Source organism: Dicentrarchus labrax, unplaced genomic scaffold, assembly GCF_905237075.1.
Source record: "Dicentrarchus labrax unplaced genomic scaffold, dlabrax2021, whole genome shotgun sequence".
In the NCBI taxonomy this organism is placed as follows: Eukaryota; Metazoa; Chordata; class Actinopteri; family Moronidae; genus Dicentrarchus; species Dicentrarchus labrax.
In genome coordinates this window covers 1,833,490-1,848,818 of record NW_026136707.1, presented here as the reverse complement: position 1 = coordinate 1,848,818, position 15,329 = coordinate 1,833,490, and the positions used below count along the sequence as shown (strand labels likewise).

Below are 15,329 nucleotides of genomic sequence, written 5' to 3'. Positions count from 1 at the left end.
GCTGGGAACAGTGAGTGAGTTATTTTCTGGTTCCCTGAGGTTCTTCATATCTTAAAAAAACAAAACAACCCAAAAACAAGTGAGATAGAAGGGTTCTGTATCTGCTCATGCTGTGGGGGGAAAGTGAATCCCTGTTAGCAGAAGACTGATCAAATTAAATCTCTGGCCTCCCCTGAACCAGCATCTGTTCATCTGGATCGGTGCTCACCATCTATCTTATAACGCTGCGAGTGGAAAGACAGCGCGTAGAAACACACCTAAGCTCACCAAATCCTCCATCCAATTCAGGCTCCGAATCTTCAGGCGCAATTCCCTGACCTCAGTGGTTATGAGGTCAGTTATTCCTGTCTTAGTCATCTGGTGATAACACACTGCCATTATGCGGCTGACTGTATGTGTGTGTGTAAGGTTGGTGGCTGAAGGTCCATGTGATCTTTTAATGAAAGATAAGTGACATAATTGAAGTTCCTCTTATTATCTCATAACCAAAAGAGGCAATGTGTGTAAGCTGTGTACAGTGCGGAGGTGAGACAGGTAAGAGCTCATTTCAGGACAACTGCGCTCCTTCACCCGCACTACTCTCACTTATACACACAAACACATGCAAGCCTGCACTCACACACACACACAGATATTCAGCTGAGTGCTCCTCGCTGATGTTTCCTTGTGAGATGTCATTACACGATAAAGAGGAAGCTATCAGGAAACCGCTTAAGCACTACTTCCTGTCTGTTGCCACGGTGACAGACCTCATTCTGCAGTTGCAAAGTTTACCATGACTTCTCTCTGAGTTAATTTCTTGCAGAAGGACAGAGTGGGAGGCAAAACAAAGAGGCAGGTGTGTTTCAGCCTACACCGCACACTGGTGGGCTCGTATCCTGTCCAGGCACTCCTCGTAGTCCAGCTGGGTCTCTGCGTCACCTTTAACCCCTGGCATCTGACAACAATTAACATTTGCGAGAGTTCATTGGACGGCTCCTTTTGAATGGCCTGTGCTTCAGCCAACAGCACTTCAGCACAGCTGGTTGCCATTCAGATAAACCTACAGATAAACAAGCAGCTCCAGAATCAGGGGACACTTCCTGATTCTAAATGAATCGTTGAATTCATGTCGGACATGTTTGCTGTAGCTGCCAAGACTGGCTGCTCTGTTGTGAACAATGGCAGGCTCAATATTGGTTACTCCTGATTATATCTTATATTAACTTCATATTTATATTTCACTCACTCAAATAAGACTTTGACAAGGCAGACAAGTTTTATGGCAACCAGCTCAAACAAAGATTCATTCATCAGAGTGATATTGGACTTCAGATTTTATTAGCCTATGCTGTGACTACAAGGAAACTCACCGCTCTAGGGGGGAATTACTTTCTAAAGTGTACTTGTCACCAGGATTAATTATCAGGGACAAAGTGCACTCCTATCAATCAATCAATGTGCCAGATTTAGCCAGTTGGCTAGTCTTATCTGCAGTTAGTTCAAATCCAAGTTTAGTTTGTAACTTCAACTTCGAAAAAAAACACATGGATAACATATTATTGCTTCAGGACAAAATTTAAATCAATACACACAATCGAAAGTGCTAAAAAGAAACACAAAAGGCAGACAACATTGAAGTACTTTTAGAAATGATAAATGAAAGCTAGTCTTGAACACAAAAATGTGATTAAGCGCATTCAATTGTTCTGTAACTTTAAACAACAGAGGACAATAAAAGGACAACAAAATATAGTGTTACAAGCAGATAACACACAGGCAAACAGACTTTAGAGACACTAATGCAGAGAGCAGGATTAAAGAATTGCATCATGTTGCGTTTTGTCCATAAACTCAATCAAAGGAGTGTCAGTGAGCTGTGAGTGTGCGCACGTGTGTGTCAGTCTGTGACACGCTGCTCACTATTCGTTGTTTTGATTCTACCTTGAACAAGAGACACAGAGGGAGGGACAGTGCTTGGCAGCACTGACAGGAGCTGCATTCCAGCAAAGGTGAACACAAAAAAAGGTTTAAGCCACTCCCTTTTCAACTGGCTGCATCACTGGATTATTGCTCAATTCTTTCTGGGGTTTTCACTTGTCAGAACAAGCAGAGGCACAACGTCAGCAACACAGAGAAGAGCAGAGAGAGAGCGAGAGACAGGCAGAATCAGAGAAAACACCAAGGTGTGATGAGCAAGGGGAAGAGAGAACTACAGTAGTTTCGAAGAGTTTGAATTTGAATTTAAGAGGGAAACAAGACAGAGAGAGAGAGCGAGGCTAGAGAGAGAGAGGGGGAGAGAGAGAGAGAGAGAGACACACACGCTGAGGGGTGTGTCATAGCAATTTAGTTCCTCAAGGAAGTGCAACTCAACATTATCTTAAGATAGGGTGGCAGCAGTGACAGAAGCGCTGCAGGAGGGCTGGTTTTTTTGGGTTTTGGTTCTGCTCGTGGTGAAGATGAAGGGATCTCATTAAATCAACTGGCCTGTGCTGTCAACCTGAGACACAGAGTAGAGGGAGAGAGAGATATCTGACACAGACCAGGAGGGAGGGGGACTCAGCACACGCAGGTAAGACACTTCTGCCGTGTTCATGTGCCAGTAAAAAAGAAAGAAAAAGACAAATTCTTTGGGCCCAGATTAGTGTTATGTCTCCTTTTTTGTCTGGGAAAAATTAGTAATCATTGTTGGCACCCAGACAGACTGAGTAGAGGGATGATTGGAACAAATTTGTGACCTCTCTCCACTTCCCCATCTTGAGTGTGAGTTGGGAGATATGCATATACACAGTCTTGCTGGAACACGTACGGTGACATGCACAGATGTAGAGCTCCCGCTTCTGTTTGCACACGCCAGGTGTTGCTCAACTCAAATCTCGAGGCAGTGGACTTTCCCTCCTTCACTGGCCTACTTTGATTTGAAGCTCATTAAGAAAAAGAGAAAGACAAGGGAAGGCTGCCATGTCACTCACATTGTGGTGGTCACAACCTGTGGGCCTCTGTTGATAACTACCCGCCGTTTAGCCAACTGCTGCCTGTTTCGCTTCCCTTTTGAGGCATGTAGATGGGTGCTAGGGTTGAGCAACTCAGACGAGTTGAGCAATGTTGAAAGAGAAACTGCAATATGAGCCTTTTGAGGATTTCAAAATGCTTTCTCGTCTATTACTAAAAGAACGTTTGTGGAGGAATTTCTGTATAAACAAAAGATTTATCAAATGCAGAAGGCAATTAGCAAACTGAATGTAAATCCAACGCAATCCTTACAAACTTAAAGAATTGAATGTGCCACTGAAGTAAGAGTTACAAGTTACACAAGAAGTTCAAGTTAAAAACAAGATCTACACATGCAACTTTGAGTGCAGCTGCCCACAGTTAAAAACACACAGCGGAAGTGATACTTCATCCGGGCATAACGCTCATCTTGCACAGAAAGCCGCTGTCTAAGGACACAGAGATCGTGTATTGTCACTGTTATCTTTTAATCCTCTTTGGTTGTCCAGCAGGAGAAAATAAAGGTTTCTACCAGCTCAATACAACCACCCTTGTAGCTCAGGGATGACCTTTCAACAATAGCCTCCTTGTTTTCATCTGATTGAGTGGTATGGCTTTTCTATGTTTTTTTTTCTGGAACATTCTCATTGTTCAATCTGATCAAAGGCCGCGGCCAGCTAAAATAGACCCAACCCCCCTCCTATCGGTCTCATCAGCTACAACTCAGTCTACCAAGCACCAAGCCTGGTACTGAAATTCAGTGAGGATGTCTATCTGTCAGTTCATAGTAGCGAGGCCCTGCTGCACTCTAATAACAGTACAAGGCACATTTTGACTGTCTGAGTCAAAGGGGGCTTCAGGAATCCCCCCCTGAGTCCTGTGAGGGGACATAGGACAGAGGTCATACTTACACACACACATATATATATGCAGGACACAGGAACACAAATTCAGACAGAAAATCCAACACATTCTTTAATTATCAAAAATACCTGAACGCAAAAACAACCGGAAACCACTTTTACTGAAAAATCCACATCCACGTGCAAACAAGTTTTTACATGTACACTAACACCGGGGCTCATTGCTGGAGTCATCTGAGGAATGCTAAATATTTACCTCTCCTGCCTGCCTGGATGGCTCCACCAATCAGCACTTTCTGTTTGACCGTCCATCAACCTAAAGATTCCTCAAAGTACAACTGTCTCTACTGGGATAGTTCTACCTCTGCTCTCTTGTTTTTTTATTTTGTTCTTCCGGCATTATCAGGTGTCACACAGTCGTATGTAGGTGCTTGTCAATTCAGGCAGGCATTTGGGAGGGAAACAAACACTTGAACGTGTAATACAGTCACTCCCTGGTGGATGTCAACAACGAACCGATGCTTAAAAGCCCTCTTCAATCCATCTGTACCAGAAAATTGATGCTCAACATTGAAAGCGTCCTCGATGTGACCGAGTGAATGACGTCCATTACAGAAAAGTGTTTTCATGGCAATGTGCTGCTGTACCACAGAAATGTTTCAACACTCTCCAAACGGCCTCAACCCCCTGACAGATCTGCATAAAATAAACAATGTAGATGCACAAAAAGCCAAGCAGCGAGCTGTCTCCAGCTGAGGAGTTACATTTCACTATGTGGAATACTGGTTGATGACTACACACTGTGCATGTCCCTCAAATCCCTGTAGTCTTTTTAGCAAATAAATGAGATTGAAGCATGAATCTGAAATAGCTATCACGCTGCTCCACTTCCATTATCACCGTTAAGGGAAATTAATCTAATGAATGTTTTTTAATTCCCCACAGGGAACCCAAAGCTTTTGTAACAAAGCGAGCTATTAGAAATGTGACACTTGTTCAAAATGAATGGTTGTGCATGTAAAATGGAACCTAGTGAGATATGCTATAAAAGTGACTGTTTGCTTATTATGGATTTTGCAGCTGGGATTGGGGTGCACACCAGGGATGGGGAGAGTCAGAGCGAATGCTGCCTATTTGCATGATATGATCGTTACTGGATCACTTTTTCATTTATTAGTGAGCTGTGGAAGCGGTTTGCAGACAGTGCTGACTGTGCATCACTGGAGTCGGACAATGAGAATATCATCATTCGAATAACGCTGTCTACTAAGCACAAACAGGCATGAAAGAAACACATTAAAGCAGCCATAAGGCAGTCATTTAACTGGCAGCTTATGGACAATATGCTGTTGCTAATGTACAGAATGTTTCAATAACAGATCAGCTGTTGTTTTACCCAAAGGCAGACTCAAGGCCAGTAATTACTGTAGCCACTGCGTTCAGGGCTGGAAACAGCACGCATGGACCTGCCTCAGCTATGCAGACTACCTGTTCCTCTCAAATACTTGTCCACACAGGCCAGAGGTGGGATTTAGTGGGGAAAATTACACTGAAACATATTCAGTAACTGTTCTTTGAATTTCAGGCCTGTTTGCACTCTCCGTGCCAATAAATGAGTGAATATACGGCCAAATGGAACACAGGAAGTAGGAGAGGATACAGAGCAGTTTCAGTAGCACTGATGCATGCAACAGATACTGTATGTCTTTGTTGATTCTGTCTTACTCATCGCAAATACTAAGATTAAGGTGAAGTGGGAGTTAAGCAAGACTTTAATTGTTCTTTGTGTGTGTGTTTGTAGGATTGGAGATATAAGTAGGACTTATGTATCAAGCATAAGTATTCTACAAGGACACATAATTGCTCCAAAAATTGTAAGAGTTATGTTACTCTAATCCTTTAAATCCTTGTTATTTTGTTGATGTGGGAATTGAACCTTATTTTGTTTGCCCAGTCTGTGTACACTTCCCTAATAAGAGCATCAGTTAGATACAATGTAGTTTTTTTCTCTGTGAATGACTCACTTCAAATCTGCCTGTTTTCATAGAGATTATGGGAAAAATTAAATGTAATTAAAAGGGAATTAATTCAAACTGTGTTGACAATCAAAGGTAAACAGTGGATTTTTCAGTTGTGTCATTGTGTGCTGTATGCATGTTGATGACCTCCCCAGGGGTGGGGGAGGGGGTTCTCTGTGGTGGATGCTAGGTGTGGTTAAAATCTCAGTGGAGAAATTAAAAGCCTCTGTTGAGTCTCTTCCATGGTACTTTTCCCCTGTTGGCATCATACGTGCATGTCAGATACAAAAACAAACACTGGAACGAACATTTCAAATTGGACATTGTATTTTCAGGGTCTGTTAAATTAGCACTGTGGGGATATCAGTTTACTGCTTATTTTAATGAACGTCCAAATATTTGAGCTTGAATTGAACAGTTGTGTCACTGAAATGTACTTCAATGATGTGTGTGAACAAGTGTTTGGATCTGTGGCAATTTGAAGGTTAGAGAGTCAAATTAATGGCTGGAGGGTCGCCAGTTTAAATCCCCACATGATCTGGGAAATTTGGATGAGGAGAAGTGAACATGTGTTGCCCTCGCCAGCCTCCATAACAACAAACAGTTGGCCCTTGAACATGGCACTTAACCTCCAACTACTTCACTAAAGATGCTCATTGTCTGGCAGTACAGACTCAAGTTGAGCCGAGCAGCAACCAGGGGTGAAATTGTTGGTCTTCCTCTTTATTTAAAGCTGCGTCTATATGTATTGGTACAATAGGCTTTCCTATTGTTAAAGGTAGGTATACAGTGTACATCTGATATATTTTGACTCCTTGGCTAAGGCTAAGTGTGTCAGAGTTTGTTTTTAGGCCTAACTTGCCTAATTAACCCCATGCTGTGACAATAAGGCATTTTAATAGTTTAAGAGTGCCTTGGAGTTTTCTTGTGATTTTTACTCCCATTCTTTATTGACTGAGGCTCTGGATTAGCTGTGATCTGGTGTAAGGTATGGACAGTGGGAGAGAATATTTTCCAACTGCAGTAAAAGACATATCCAAATTTTGGTTCAAAAACAGTCTCATACACACCAATGAGAAATCTATTCACTCAGAGAAAGCTGTACTTGATGTGTTTCATCTTTTTGCCTCTATGATTAGCAGTATTATGTGCAGTTAACTGATTTTGGATGAAGTCCTAATGAAATAGTTCGCACCAATGTTGGAAACTACTAGTTTGCAACATTTACTACTGCTACTACTACTACTGACACAAATCTGTCATCAACATTATTAATAAAAATGCAAAACACTTTTTCCTTCTCCATGACCATTCAGGCAAACATGGACGCCTTCAGCTCAAAGGACATGGCCATGAGGGCGCAGAAGAAGATCCTCAGCACCATGGCCACCAAAAGCTCCGTCCAAATGTTCATTGACGACACCACCAGCGAGATCCTGGATGAACTCTACCAGGTCTCCAAAGAGTATTCGGGTAATAAATCTGAGGCCCAGAAGGTGATCAAAAACCTGATCAAGATTGCAGTAAAGGTCGGCGTGCTGTTCAGGAACAACCGTTTTAGCACAGAAGAGCTGGGAATAGCTGAAGATTTTAAGAAGAAGCTGCACCAAGGGACCATGACGGCTATCAGCTTCTATGAGGTACATTTCTACATATTAACCTTTTAATGTACAGGATATATGGAGGCTTTAGAAAGCCGGAACTTGTTGTTTATCTAAAAAAAAAGAAACAGTACGCAATTATCATATCGTTTTTCTGTTCTGTATTCAAGAGTCAATGTGTTATGTGGCCTAAAAATGCTACGACGAGTTTGTTTTTATTTAGGTGCAACTACACGCTCAGTGACCTTAATTTGATGTGTTTGCATCTCTGCTTTCATAACATGTGACAGAACATAAATAGACTCGTACCACATAGATTTTATATTTACAACACTTGCAAGAACATTGCTCTCATTACTAGCTACACGTGTTTGCAGCAATATACTGCTTATATATTGCTCGCAGTTAGATTATATCTTTTTTCATTCCAAATATTAGAGATAAAGAAACACATGAAACCCTCACAGTAATAACTTTCTGACATTATGTTTCCCTTGACTGGTGCAGGTGGACTTTACCTTTGACAAGTCAGTGATGGAGGAGCTCCTGAGCAGCTGCAGGGATCTGCTGCTGAAGCTGGTCAACAACCATCTCACCCCTAAATCTCATGGTCGCATCAAGCACGTCTTCAACCATTACTCCGACCCCGAGCTACTGACCAAACTGTATGACCCCAGTGGCCCCCTCCGACCCCACCTCACCAAGATCTGCAAAGGACTCAACAAACTGGTGGAGGAGGGGACAATATGACATAGAAACAATAAAAATGTCAGTCAGACACTGGGAGATCTACAGGCAGACTCACTTAAGACTGTCCGAATTGTTCTTACTGCTGCAGAGGACTGGCAACGTAAGACAAGTGATTTGAGACCAAAACCGCTGCCCCATCGTTGTTAACATGTGGGATAAAAAATAAAGTCGGTTGAGTCACTCCTCAAGTTTTTAATGTTTAGAGGTTATATATATATATATATATACACACACTGTAAAATTGTGATATATACTTTTCTAGTCAGAGTTCACAGAAACCAAACTTGAATAGAAACTGGTTTCTACTATATCAGCCGTTTTATTCGATTACGAAACGTCATCCGATGTTTAATATTTGAGACCTTGAAATGTTTCATTCAGAACTACTGATGTTGTGTATTCAGGAGAGGAGGAGTCAAAACAGCTGGACAGCTTGCATAAAGAGTGAAGGCAGGGAATGATGCCACTGTAATACAGCACTGCCATCTGGTGGTCAAAGATGATACTCCAACAACACAATGTACTGTATTTACTGAGGCGTTCGGAAGACAATGCAGCCAATAATAAAGCAAATAACCCCACAGTGGACAATTACTTACACCAACACTTTGCAGTCTTGGCTTCAAAACATGTTTAGGAGCATCAACAAAAAGACTGACTCTTAAAAATGCTGTTGACTGCATGAGCTTGAATGTTAATCCGATAATTCATGTTTTTCTGAAGATTGAATCACAGGTGTTATTCTTTGGTTTTACATTACAAAGACACTGAATCTTAACGGGCAAGGGAAAAATCAGGCTCACCCTATATAATAGTCAAATATGGTAATTTAGCATTTAACTGCTAAAATATGATCTTCTTTGTGCAAAGTGGAGAAAAGTCAGTTGAACTGTGAAATTACAGAAATGTAAAGATCAAGTGCTAATGACAGTCAACTGTTTCTGGAGGTGCTTTTATAAGATGAGTCCAGCCCTGGAAGACGAAGTGTGGACAAACATATGAACCTGATGAAATAAATCATTTTTTTTATTCTAAAATGTATTACATAAAAATATGCCCATAACAAAATAATAAAAAGATTGCTGTCAAAATATTCTAAAAGGCATGTCTCTTTTTTAAACGTTGGCTACATTAAAGTTTAAATACTTCAGCAGTAACAGACAGAGTAACAGAATTCGTGGGCAATTTTGAGCTCTAAATATTACAATGAACATGATTTATATACCTTACATACCACGGCTAAAACGTTTGGTCAGAAAACTTGGCCTACTTTGCATTAGCAGGCTGTGAGGTAGCATGACACACAAACCACTCGTTGAGTTCACCATACGAAGAGTCATGTGACTAAACCAGCATGTGACTGCGAATTCTCATTTTTAACATTTCACGCTCTTATCTCCTGTGTGTGAAAACAAACCGAAGATTGCTATGGGAGAATATGAAGCTCTTCATGGTCTACATTATGTCTCAACAAATAAATAAGAAGGCTACACAAGTGCAATATTCCTTTTAAAAACCTGTTAAAAGACTGTAACTTCCCATTATAAAGTCTATATTAAATGTGAAACGACTTTTAAGCTCCAAGTCGAAGCAGCAGCAGGGGGATCACTGGAGATCTGTTGCTTTATCTGTAATGCTCTATTAATCCTGGAGGCCAAACCCTGCGATCTGGCTTTCTGGTAAAGTTTGTTTAATGATCAGAGTGAGGCAGCAGAATCAACATGTCACAGCTGGAAGATCTCATCTTCCCGGTCTCTCAGTTTCTTGGTGAGTTTGGTGATAGTTAGGGGTACTGCTCCGTGTGCTGCCTGCTGCTGTTGCATTCTGGAAGATGAAGTGACACTCTGCGACCTCGTGAGCGGACGCCAGTCTGATGTCCTGCTGGTGCACGCTGCTTCTAGCGCGGCAACCCTGTGAATAATAAACAGATAAAAAAGATACAGTAAGTCTGCACTGATATTCCCACAATTAGCCTGCATTCCTCTTTGACAGCTTTCAGGGACATTTAGATCTCTTGCAATGAGAGTATATGTCATTCATTCATTACATTCATGTGCAGCTGGTATCTATTGACCATGTTATGTTCAACTGGGAGGTCAGGGAGATGGACAGGTGTATTAAGTGTAAGGGTCATGTAGCACCTCATTCCATAAAGCAGCACCAAAATGAATAGATTTGGCCATGACTGCAGTATTTGCATGCATTATCGGTGGACATTTTAAATATACAATGTTCAATATGAACTTGAACCTGGGTCATTACACTCCCCCAAAACATTTATTTTTGTAATGCAAACTGCATGAGAACATAATTTGTAGGAGATAAGAAGGTATGTATAGGCATATGTAGTGATAGCAGGATGTGTATATATGAAATATGTTAACAATTTCAAACTGTAGCACAGAGGCTACTAACGTGGCCAGACTTGAGGCGTCGGTCACACCACAAACATGGAGCATGACTGTGACCAGTGTATACAAGCAAACAGCGAGAGCTATGCAGACATACCTTTTCTCTGCTTCCTGGCATCCTTTAACAGCAGCCTGCTTGGACTGGTTTATCAAGCCATCCAACCTTTTCAAAAAATCTACTGGAGTGAGGTCTGACGCCCGTTCTTTGCCACCATCTTGTGTCTTCTCAGAGGAGTTCCCTGTGTGCCCATTCTGGTCAGTAGCAAAGCCTGCATTGTCTTCTTCACTGTCCTCTAAAACCAGATCCACCCCGTTACTGCAGTGGTCCGAGTCTGATATCACAGGGATTGACAGGGACTTCTTCAGGAATATCGAGTCGTTGGTGTACATCCTGTTTGCTCTTTTGATTTGTTCCATCTGAAAGAAAAAATGACCTCATCAGGCTTTTTTTTTTTCCAAACTGAGCTTAAACTAAAGTTAGTCTCAATTAATTCTGGAAAAACTGCTTGATAATGGTTCCTTTCTTTCACTAAAATCATGAGCACTCTAATTAAATTGTTCATTCATGCATGGATGTTTCAGGCAGATGACTTTCAGCATGCAAATTGGTAACAACTGAATAAATGATTTAATTAAAGCGCTGTCCTACTTGTGATTTATGCTTTTGAAGATTCAGCACATCATTATATCTTCATTGTTTTTATTTTTTGTTAAATTTTGGGGGGGGGTCTCTGATAATACTAATACTAAAATACTGACAATATGCTCCTTTTGCCATGCTTTCTATTTATCATCATGGATCATGTGTAAAATTAGACAATTATTCATGTATGTGTGTCATTAACTGATTATTAACTATAAAGCAAGCAGACCTCCAGGGTTGCAGCTATGAATGTTTCTTTGCAACTCAAGCTAAATAATATACAATAGTACAGTTCAACAACTATGTGACTGCAGTACAATAGAAAATAACATTTAAAAACACTGGTGCACAAACAAATAAACATACAACAAGAAGGCAACAAGAAGAAAATGTATATACATGTAGGCTTTGGGTTTAAAACTGAATATATAATAAATTACAGGCTGGTAATGTATAGTTTGAGGAGTAATTAATACTTACAGACACTCCATATTTCAGGGCCAGGCCTTGAAGAGTTTCTCCTGGCTGTATTTTGTGTTCAATGCGTCTCTGGCGGACCGGAGAGAGAGGAGACCGGACCAAGCTGCCGTATGACCTCGTACGGCCCCCGCGGAGAAGGCCCTTCCCCCCGGCTGGCCAAGGGGCTCGCTCCCCGGACATACCCGCGACTGGCGTTGAGTTGGCCAACCGAGCAACACGGCGGTAAATCCCGTTTTTTTTCCCACCAGATAACTTTAAAACGTCGTTCACATCATGAGACTACAACTCCCGAAGCCCTGGCGTCAAACACACGTTTAAAGTGACTAGCAGCTTAGTTAGCAGAACAGCTAACTCGGCTGATTAACGCTGACCCGTCCCTCCTGGTGTCTTTACCTCAGGACAACGACACACTGGCCGGTAGTTTAACCTACCTTGTCTCTCAAACAAGCGGCAGAAACGTTGCTGACAGAGTTGTTATTGTGTTCATGCTTCCGGTCGTCAGCTGCCGCTCGTTGCCATGACTGCCGCGCTTGCGGGTCACAAGCGCTGCGTTCACTACGATTGGGGAAAACAGGAGTGAGGAATTGAAGCCGCGGATGCCGTCTAGGGTTTTAAACAGCGTGAATCCACTTGCAGATGCATAGTCACGGTGTTGTCGTGGTTATGTGAAGTCTCCAATTTAAGAGAAACGAGGAGTAGTTAGAGGTTATGGTGAGACTCTCGGTTCAAAGCAATTTACCGCGTGAAAACTGAGCTGAGCGTTATTTCCACATATGAAACTCGTATTTCCGATTTTACCGTATGAGCGGGAACGTAGCACCGCTACCAGGACGTTGTGAAGTAGCTAGTTAACGTTAGCTAACCGGTTACCGACAGCTGTTTCCAGATTAATAACGAAATAAACATGTCTTTTAAAAGGGAAGGTGACGACAGGAGTCAGTTGAACATCCTGAAGGTAACGCGTTAATATTTAGTTTGTTCTAGAAGAGATTTATGAGCTCACGTCGTTGTGTCGGAAGATGAACGAACCCACTCTTCTTGTTTCAGAAACGGCGTGTGGCGGATCTTCTGTCTCACTTTATCCCAGAGGATGAAGCGACTCTCGTGAAAAACGGAAGGTGAAAGAAGATCTCGGTGCTCGATGTAATAGTTAAAGACTGTTAAACACACACACACACACACACACAGGGAGGTGTAACCTGTTGTTCGTGCTGTTTCTAGGTACGCTTGCCTTGTGTGCTCCTACTGTCCGATGTTTGACACAGTGGATACACTGACAGTCCACAGGAATGGGAAAAGGCATCTGGAAGGTGAGACTCTTATTTAGGATGTTTAGTTATTCTGTATTCTGGGATACTTACAAAAGGGTAATATTTGTATCTGTATGTCTTGTATACATCTCTGGTTAGACAGTTATGGATAAAGGCTTCTATCACAGGAGTCTATCACAAACTGAATCAATTAAGAGGCTAATTATGTATAAAATAACCAGACAGGAATGTTTGTTTTTGCCTCATTTAGCAAATAAGTTCCTGAAAAGTTCAATAATTTTATTACAATGATGCAAAAAAATCATATAAAAGTCCAATATTGTCGTAAAGCTGTCCACTTTCCCACAGTGGTGTAATATAACATCTTAAAGTAATTGTAATGGCTTATACAATAAACATTATTTTGTTGTGTTTCTCCAGGATTGAAAGCATTCTATGGCAAGAAAGCAAGGTTGAGGAATGAAATAACAAAAAGAAAACATGAAAATTACGTCCAGGCTGAAGACACAAGACAGGTTTGTATTTATAACGGCTGTGAGCGTACGGTGTGTGTGTTCGCTCTGTCAAGTTGCTGTTCAGTCGACTCCAAAACAAACTTTTCAGAATATCTTGGTACGTGTCGTCGAGTCAGCCGATCATTCAACATGCAGAATGTCCGTGAATCATCGCTGGAGAATAACAATATGAGCTGAACAATCTTTCTTTGTCTGGTTGGAGTGTTAATCCATGTTTTTGTCTCGTGTCTTGTGACTAACATATGACCCTTGCAAATGAATCCTGCCAACCAATTTATTTACAAGTTGTCGTCGGATGTGGAAAAGACAAACGACACTTCTGAGCTCGCTCTGTGGCATTTAACACACACTTTGTTTCATCTTTAGGAACCCTCCTGTTCAGCCCCTTTACTGGCACAAACACGGATGCTTACACATCACGCTTTATTAAAGACTGTGCCATACAACAGCTGCCACAGAAAAACCAGGTGTGTGAGATGGTTATTTAATATACACTGTCCCACATATATATATATATATATTAAATCACAGAAAAGGAATACATGAAAACATAAATCCGTGATTATTCTTTTAGTACAAAATCTGAAAAAGGACCACAGAGCATCGGCTCAGATCCCAGTGACAACACTTCCAGCTGCACAGCATCAGAACAAGAAGAAGCAAGTCAGAAAACTGAAGGTTCTCACAGTTCATTACAAAGCTCTAGTGGCTGCACAACAGGTAAAGTCTGTCAGAGGAAATCCTTTATTTGCAGATATTGTGTTGAAGAAAACCTGGCCTGAATGTGCTTTAATCGTAGACATGTTTTGTCTTGTGTAGCTAAAGGGTCCCATCCATCAGAGGACATAAAAGGAGCTCAGGCTGCAGTGACACAGGAGGCGGAGCCTATAACAGCCCAGAGGAGGAGAGAGCTGGAGCACTACCTCAAACTCAAAAGGTAGAGAACCATGTTTAATCTGAGGCTGAACATTTAGTGCCTGAAGTTGCACATTCTTACTGCTGGATGTCAGTTCAGGGTATCTGTGCCAGCCTCCGTGCATTTCATCCTGCTTTTGTCTGTTTCTCAGTGAGGGGTGGTTGCAAGACCGGAGCGGCAAGTGGGTTAAAGACGAGAACGTGGAGTTTGATTCAGATGACGAGGAGCCTCCTTCGCCTCCCCCTCTACCTACAAGTCACTGAGAGGACTAAGAACTGTGGGAAAACACAGATTAAAAGTGGTACATTTAGCCGGAGCGCTTTGTGCACTTTTATTGAATCCCATGGTTTTCTGTGCTGATTCTACAGCGCCCGTGTAATCCTCGGACTCACCGGTGACCATCAGCTGCAACTTTTAATGCTTTTATCTCATCACATATGATTCACAGAATCAGACTTAACAATAAATGTCACTTCCTGTTTGTTACTGTTTCTGTTGCTACATGGAACATCAAGCAGACTTTAAAACCTAAGGAATTTAATAGACAATACCAGGTTTGACCAAGGCTCTTGTGGCGGGGTATTTTTCTTAGGGGCCCCTCAGAAAAGCTCCAACCATGGTTGTGTCCTAATGTCGGAAAGACATTAAAACATAAATCAGGTTTATTACTAATTGGGCCTTATTTTCAGTGTTTTGGCCATAAATTGGGATAAAAATGTCAGTAATGATCACTCATAGTACAGGAAAACTGTGCAAGCATAAGTATGGAAAGTACAAAAGGTCATAATTGAATCAGTCAGTCTGTAAACTGTGAATGGGTGTCATAATTTAAATACGTTTAGCTAAGCTGTTTACAGTCTGACTGCACGTGTTTCTTGTCGTCACTTCTTT

The 15,329-nt window shown here is 41.6% G+C and overlaps 3 protein-coding genes across 3 annotated transcripts; 2 read left to right on the top strand and 1 right to left on the bottom strand.

Annotated features, from left to right (window-relative positions):
- Nucleotides 1-2,090: 2,090 nt before the first annotated feature.
- tnfaip8l2b (tumor necrosis factor, alpha-induced protein 8-like 2b) lies at nucleotides 2,091-9,295 on the top strand. Its single transcript, XM_051406876.1, has 3 exons — nucleotides 2,091-2,551; nucleotides 7,168-7,491; nucleotides 7,960-9,295. Exons 2-3 carry the CDS (start codon nucleotides 7,174-7,176, stop codon nucleotides 8,200-8,202), a joined length of 561 nt encoding a protein of 186 aa, XP_051262836.1. The 5' UTR covers nucleotides 2,091-2,551; nucleotides 7,168-7,173; the 3' UTR covers nucleotides 8,203-9,295.
- On the bottom strand, nucleotides 9,211-12,228 carry lysmd1 (LysM, putative peptidoglycan-binding, domain containing 1). Its single transcript, XM_051406875.1, has 3 exons — nucleotides 11,737-12,228; nucleotides 10,711-11,030; nucleotides 9,211-10,113 (listed from the first exon to the last, which is right to left on the bottom strand). Exons 1-3 carry the CDS (start codon nucleotides 11,914-11,916, stop codon nucleotides 9,927-9,929), a joined length of 687 nt encoding a protein of 228 aa, XP_051262835.1. The 5' UTR covers nucleotides 11,917-12,228; the 3' UTR covers nucleotides 9,211-9,926.
- Nucleotides 12,229-12,519: 291 nt separating this feature from the next.
- Nucleotides 12,520-14,919, top strand: scnm1 (sodium channel modifier 1). Its single transcript, XM_051406873.1, has 8 exons — nucleotides 12,520-12,691; nucleotides 12,784-12,854; nucleotides 12,958-13,046; nucleotides 13,428-13,522; nucleotides 13,889-13,989; nucleotides 14,097-14,242; nucleotides 14,342-14,459; nucleotides 14,590-14,919. The coding sequence occupies exons 1-8, from the start codon at nucleotides 12,641-12,643 to the stop codon at nucleotides 14,699-14,701; spliced, it is 783 nt and encodes a 260-aa protein (XP_051262833.1). The 5' UTR covers nucleotides 12,520-12,640; the 3' UTR covers nucleotides 14,702-14,919.
- Nucleotides 14,920-15,329: the final 410 nt, after the last annotated feature.

Coding starts and splice junctions, on each gene's coding strand:
- lysmd1 (XM_051406875.1), bottom strand. CDS start 11,916: ATGTCCGGGGAGCGAGCCCCTTGGCCAGCCGGGGGGAAGGGCCTTCTC. Junction 11,031..11,736: donor CCCTGAAATATGGAGTGTCT/GTAAGTATTAAT, acceptor TTTTTCTTTCAG/ATGGAACAAATCAAAAGAGC. Junction 10,114..10,710: donor TGCCAGGAAGCAGAGAAAAG/GTATGTCTGCAT, acceptor TATTATTCACAG/GGTTGCCGCGCTAGAAGCAG.
- tnfaip8l2b (XM_051406876.1), top strand. CDS start 7,174: ATGGACGCCTTCAGCTCAAAGGACATGGCCATGAGGGCGCAGAAGAAG. Junction 7,492..7,959: donor CGGCTATCAGCTTCTATGAG/GTACATTTCTAC, acceptor TGACTGGTGCAG/GTGGACTTTACCTTTGACAA.
- scnm1 (XM_051406873.1), top strand. CDS start 12,641: ATGTCTTTTAAAAGGGAAGGTGACGACAGGAGTCAGTTGAACATCCTG. Junction 12,855..12,957: donor ACTCTCGTGAAAAACGGAAG/GTGAAAGAAGAT, acceptor TGCTGTTTCTAG/GTACGCTTGCCTTGTGTGCT. Junction 13,990..14,096: donor AGCTGCCACAGAAAAACCAG/GTGTGTGAGATG, acceptor TTATTCTTTTAG/TACAAAATCTGAAAAAGGAC.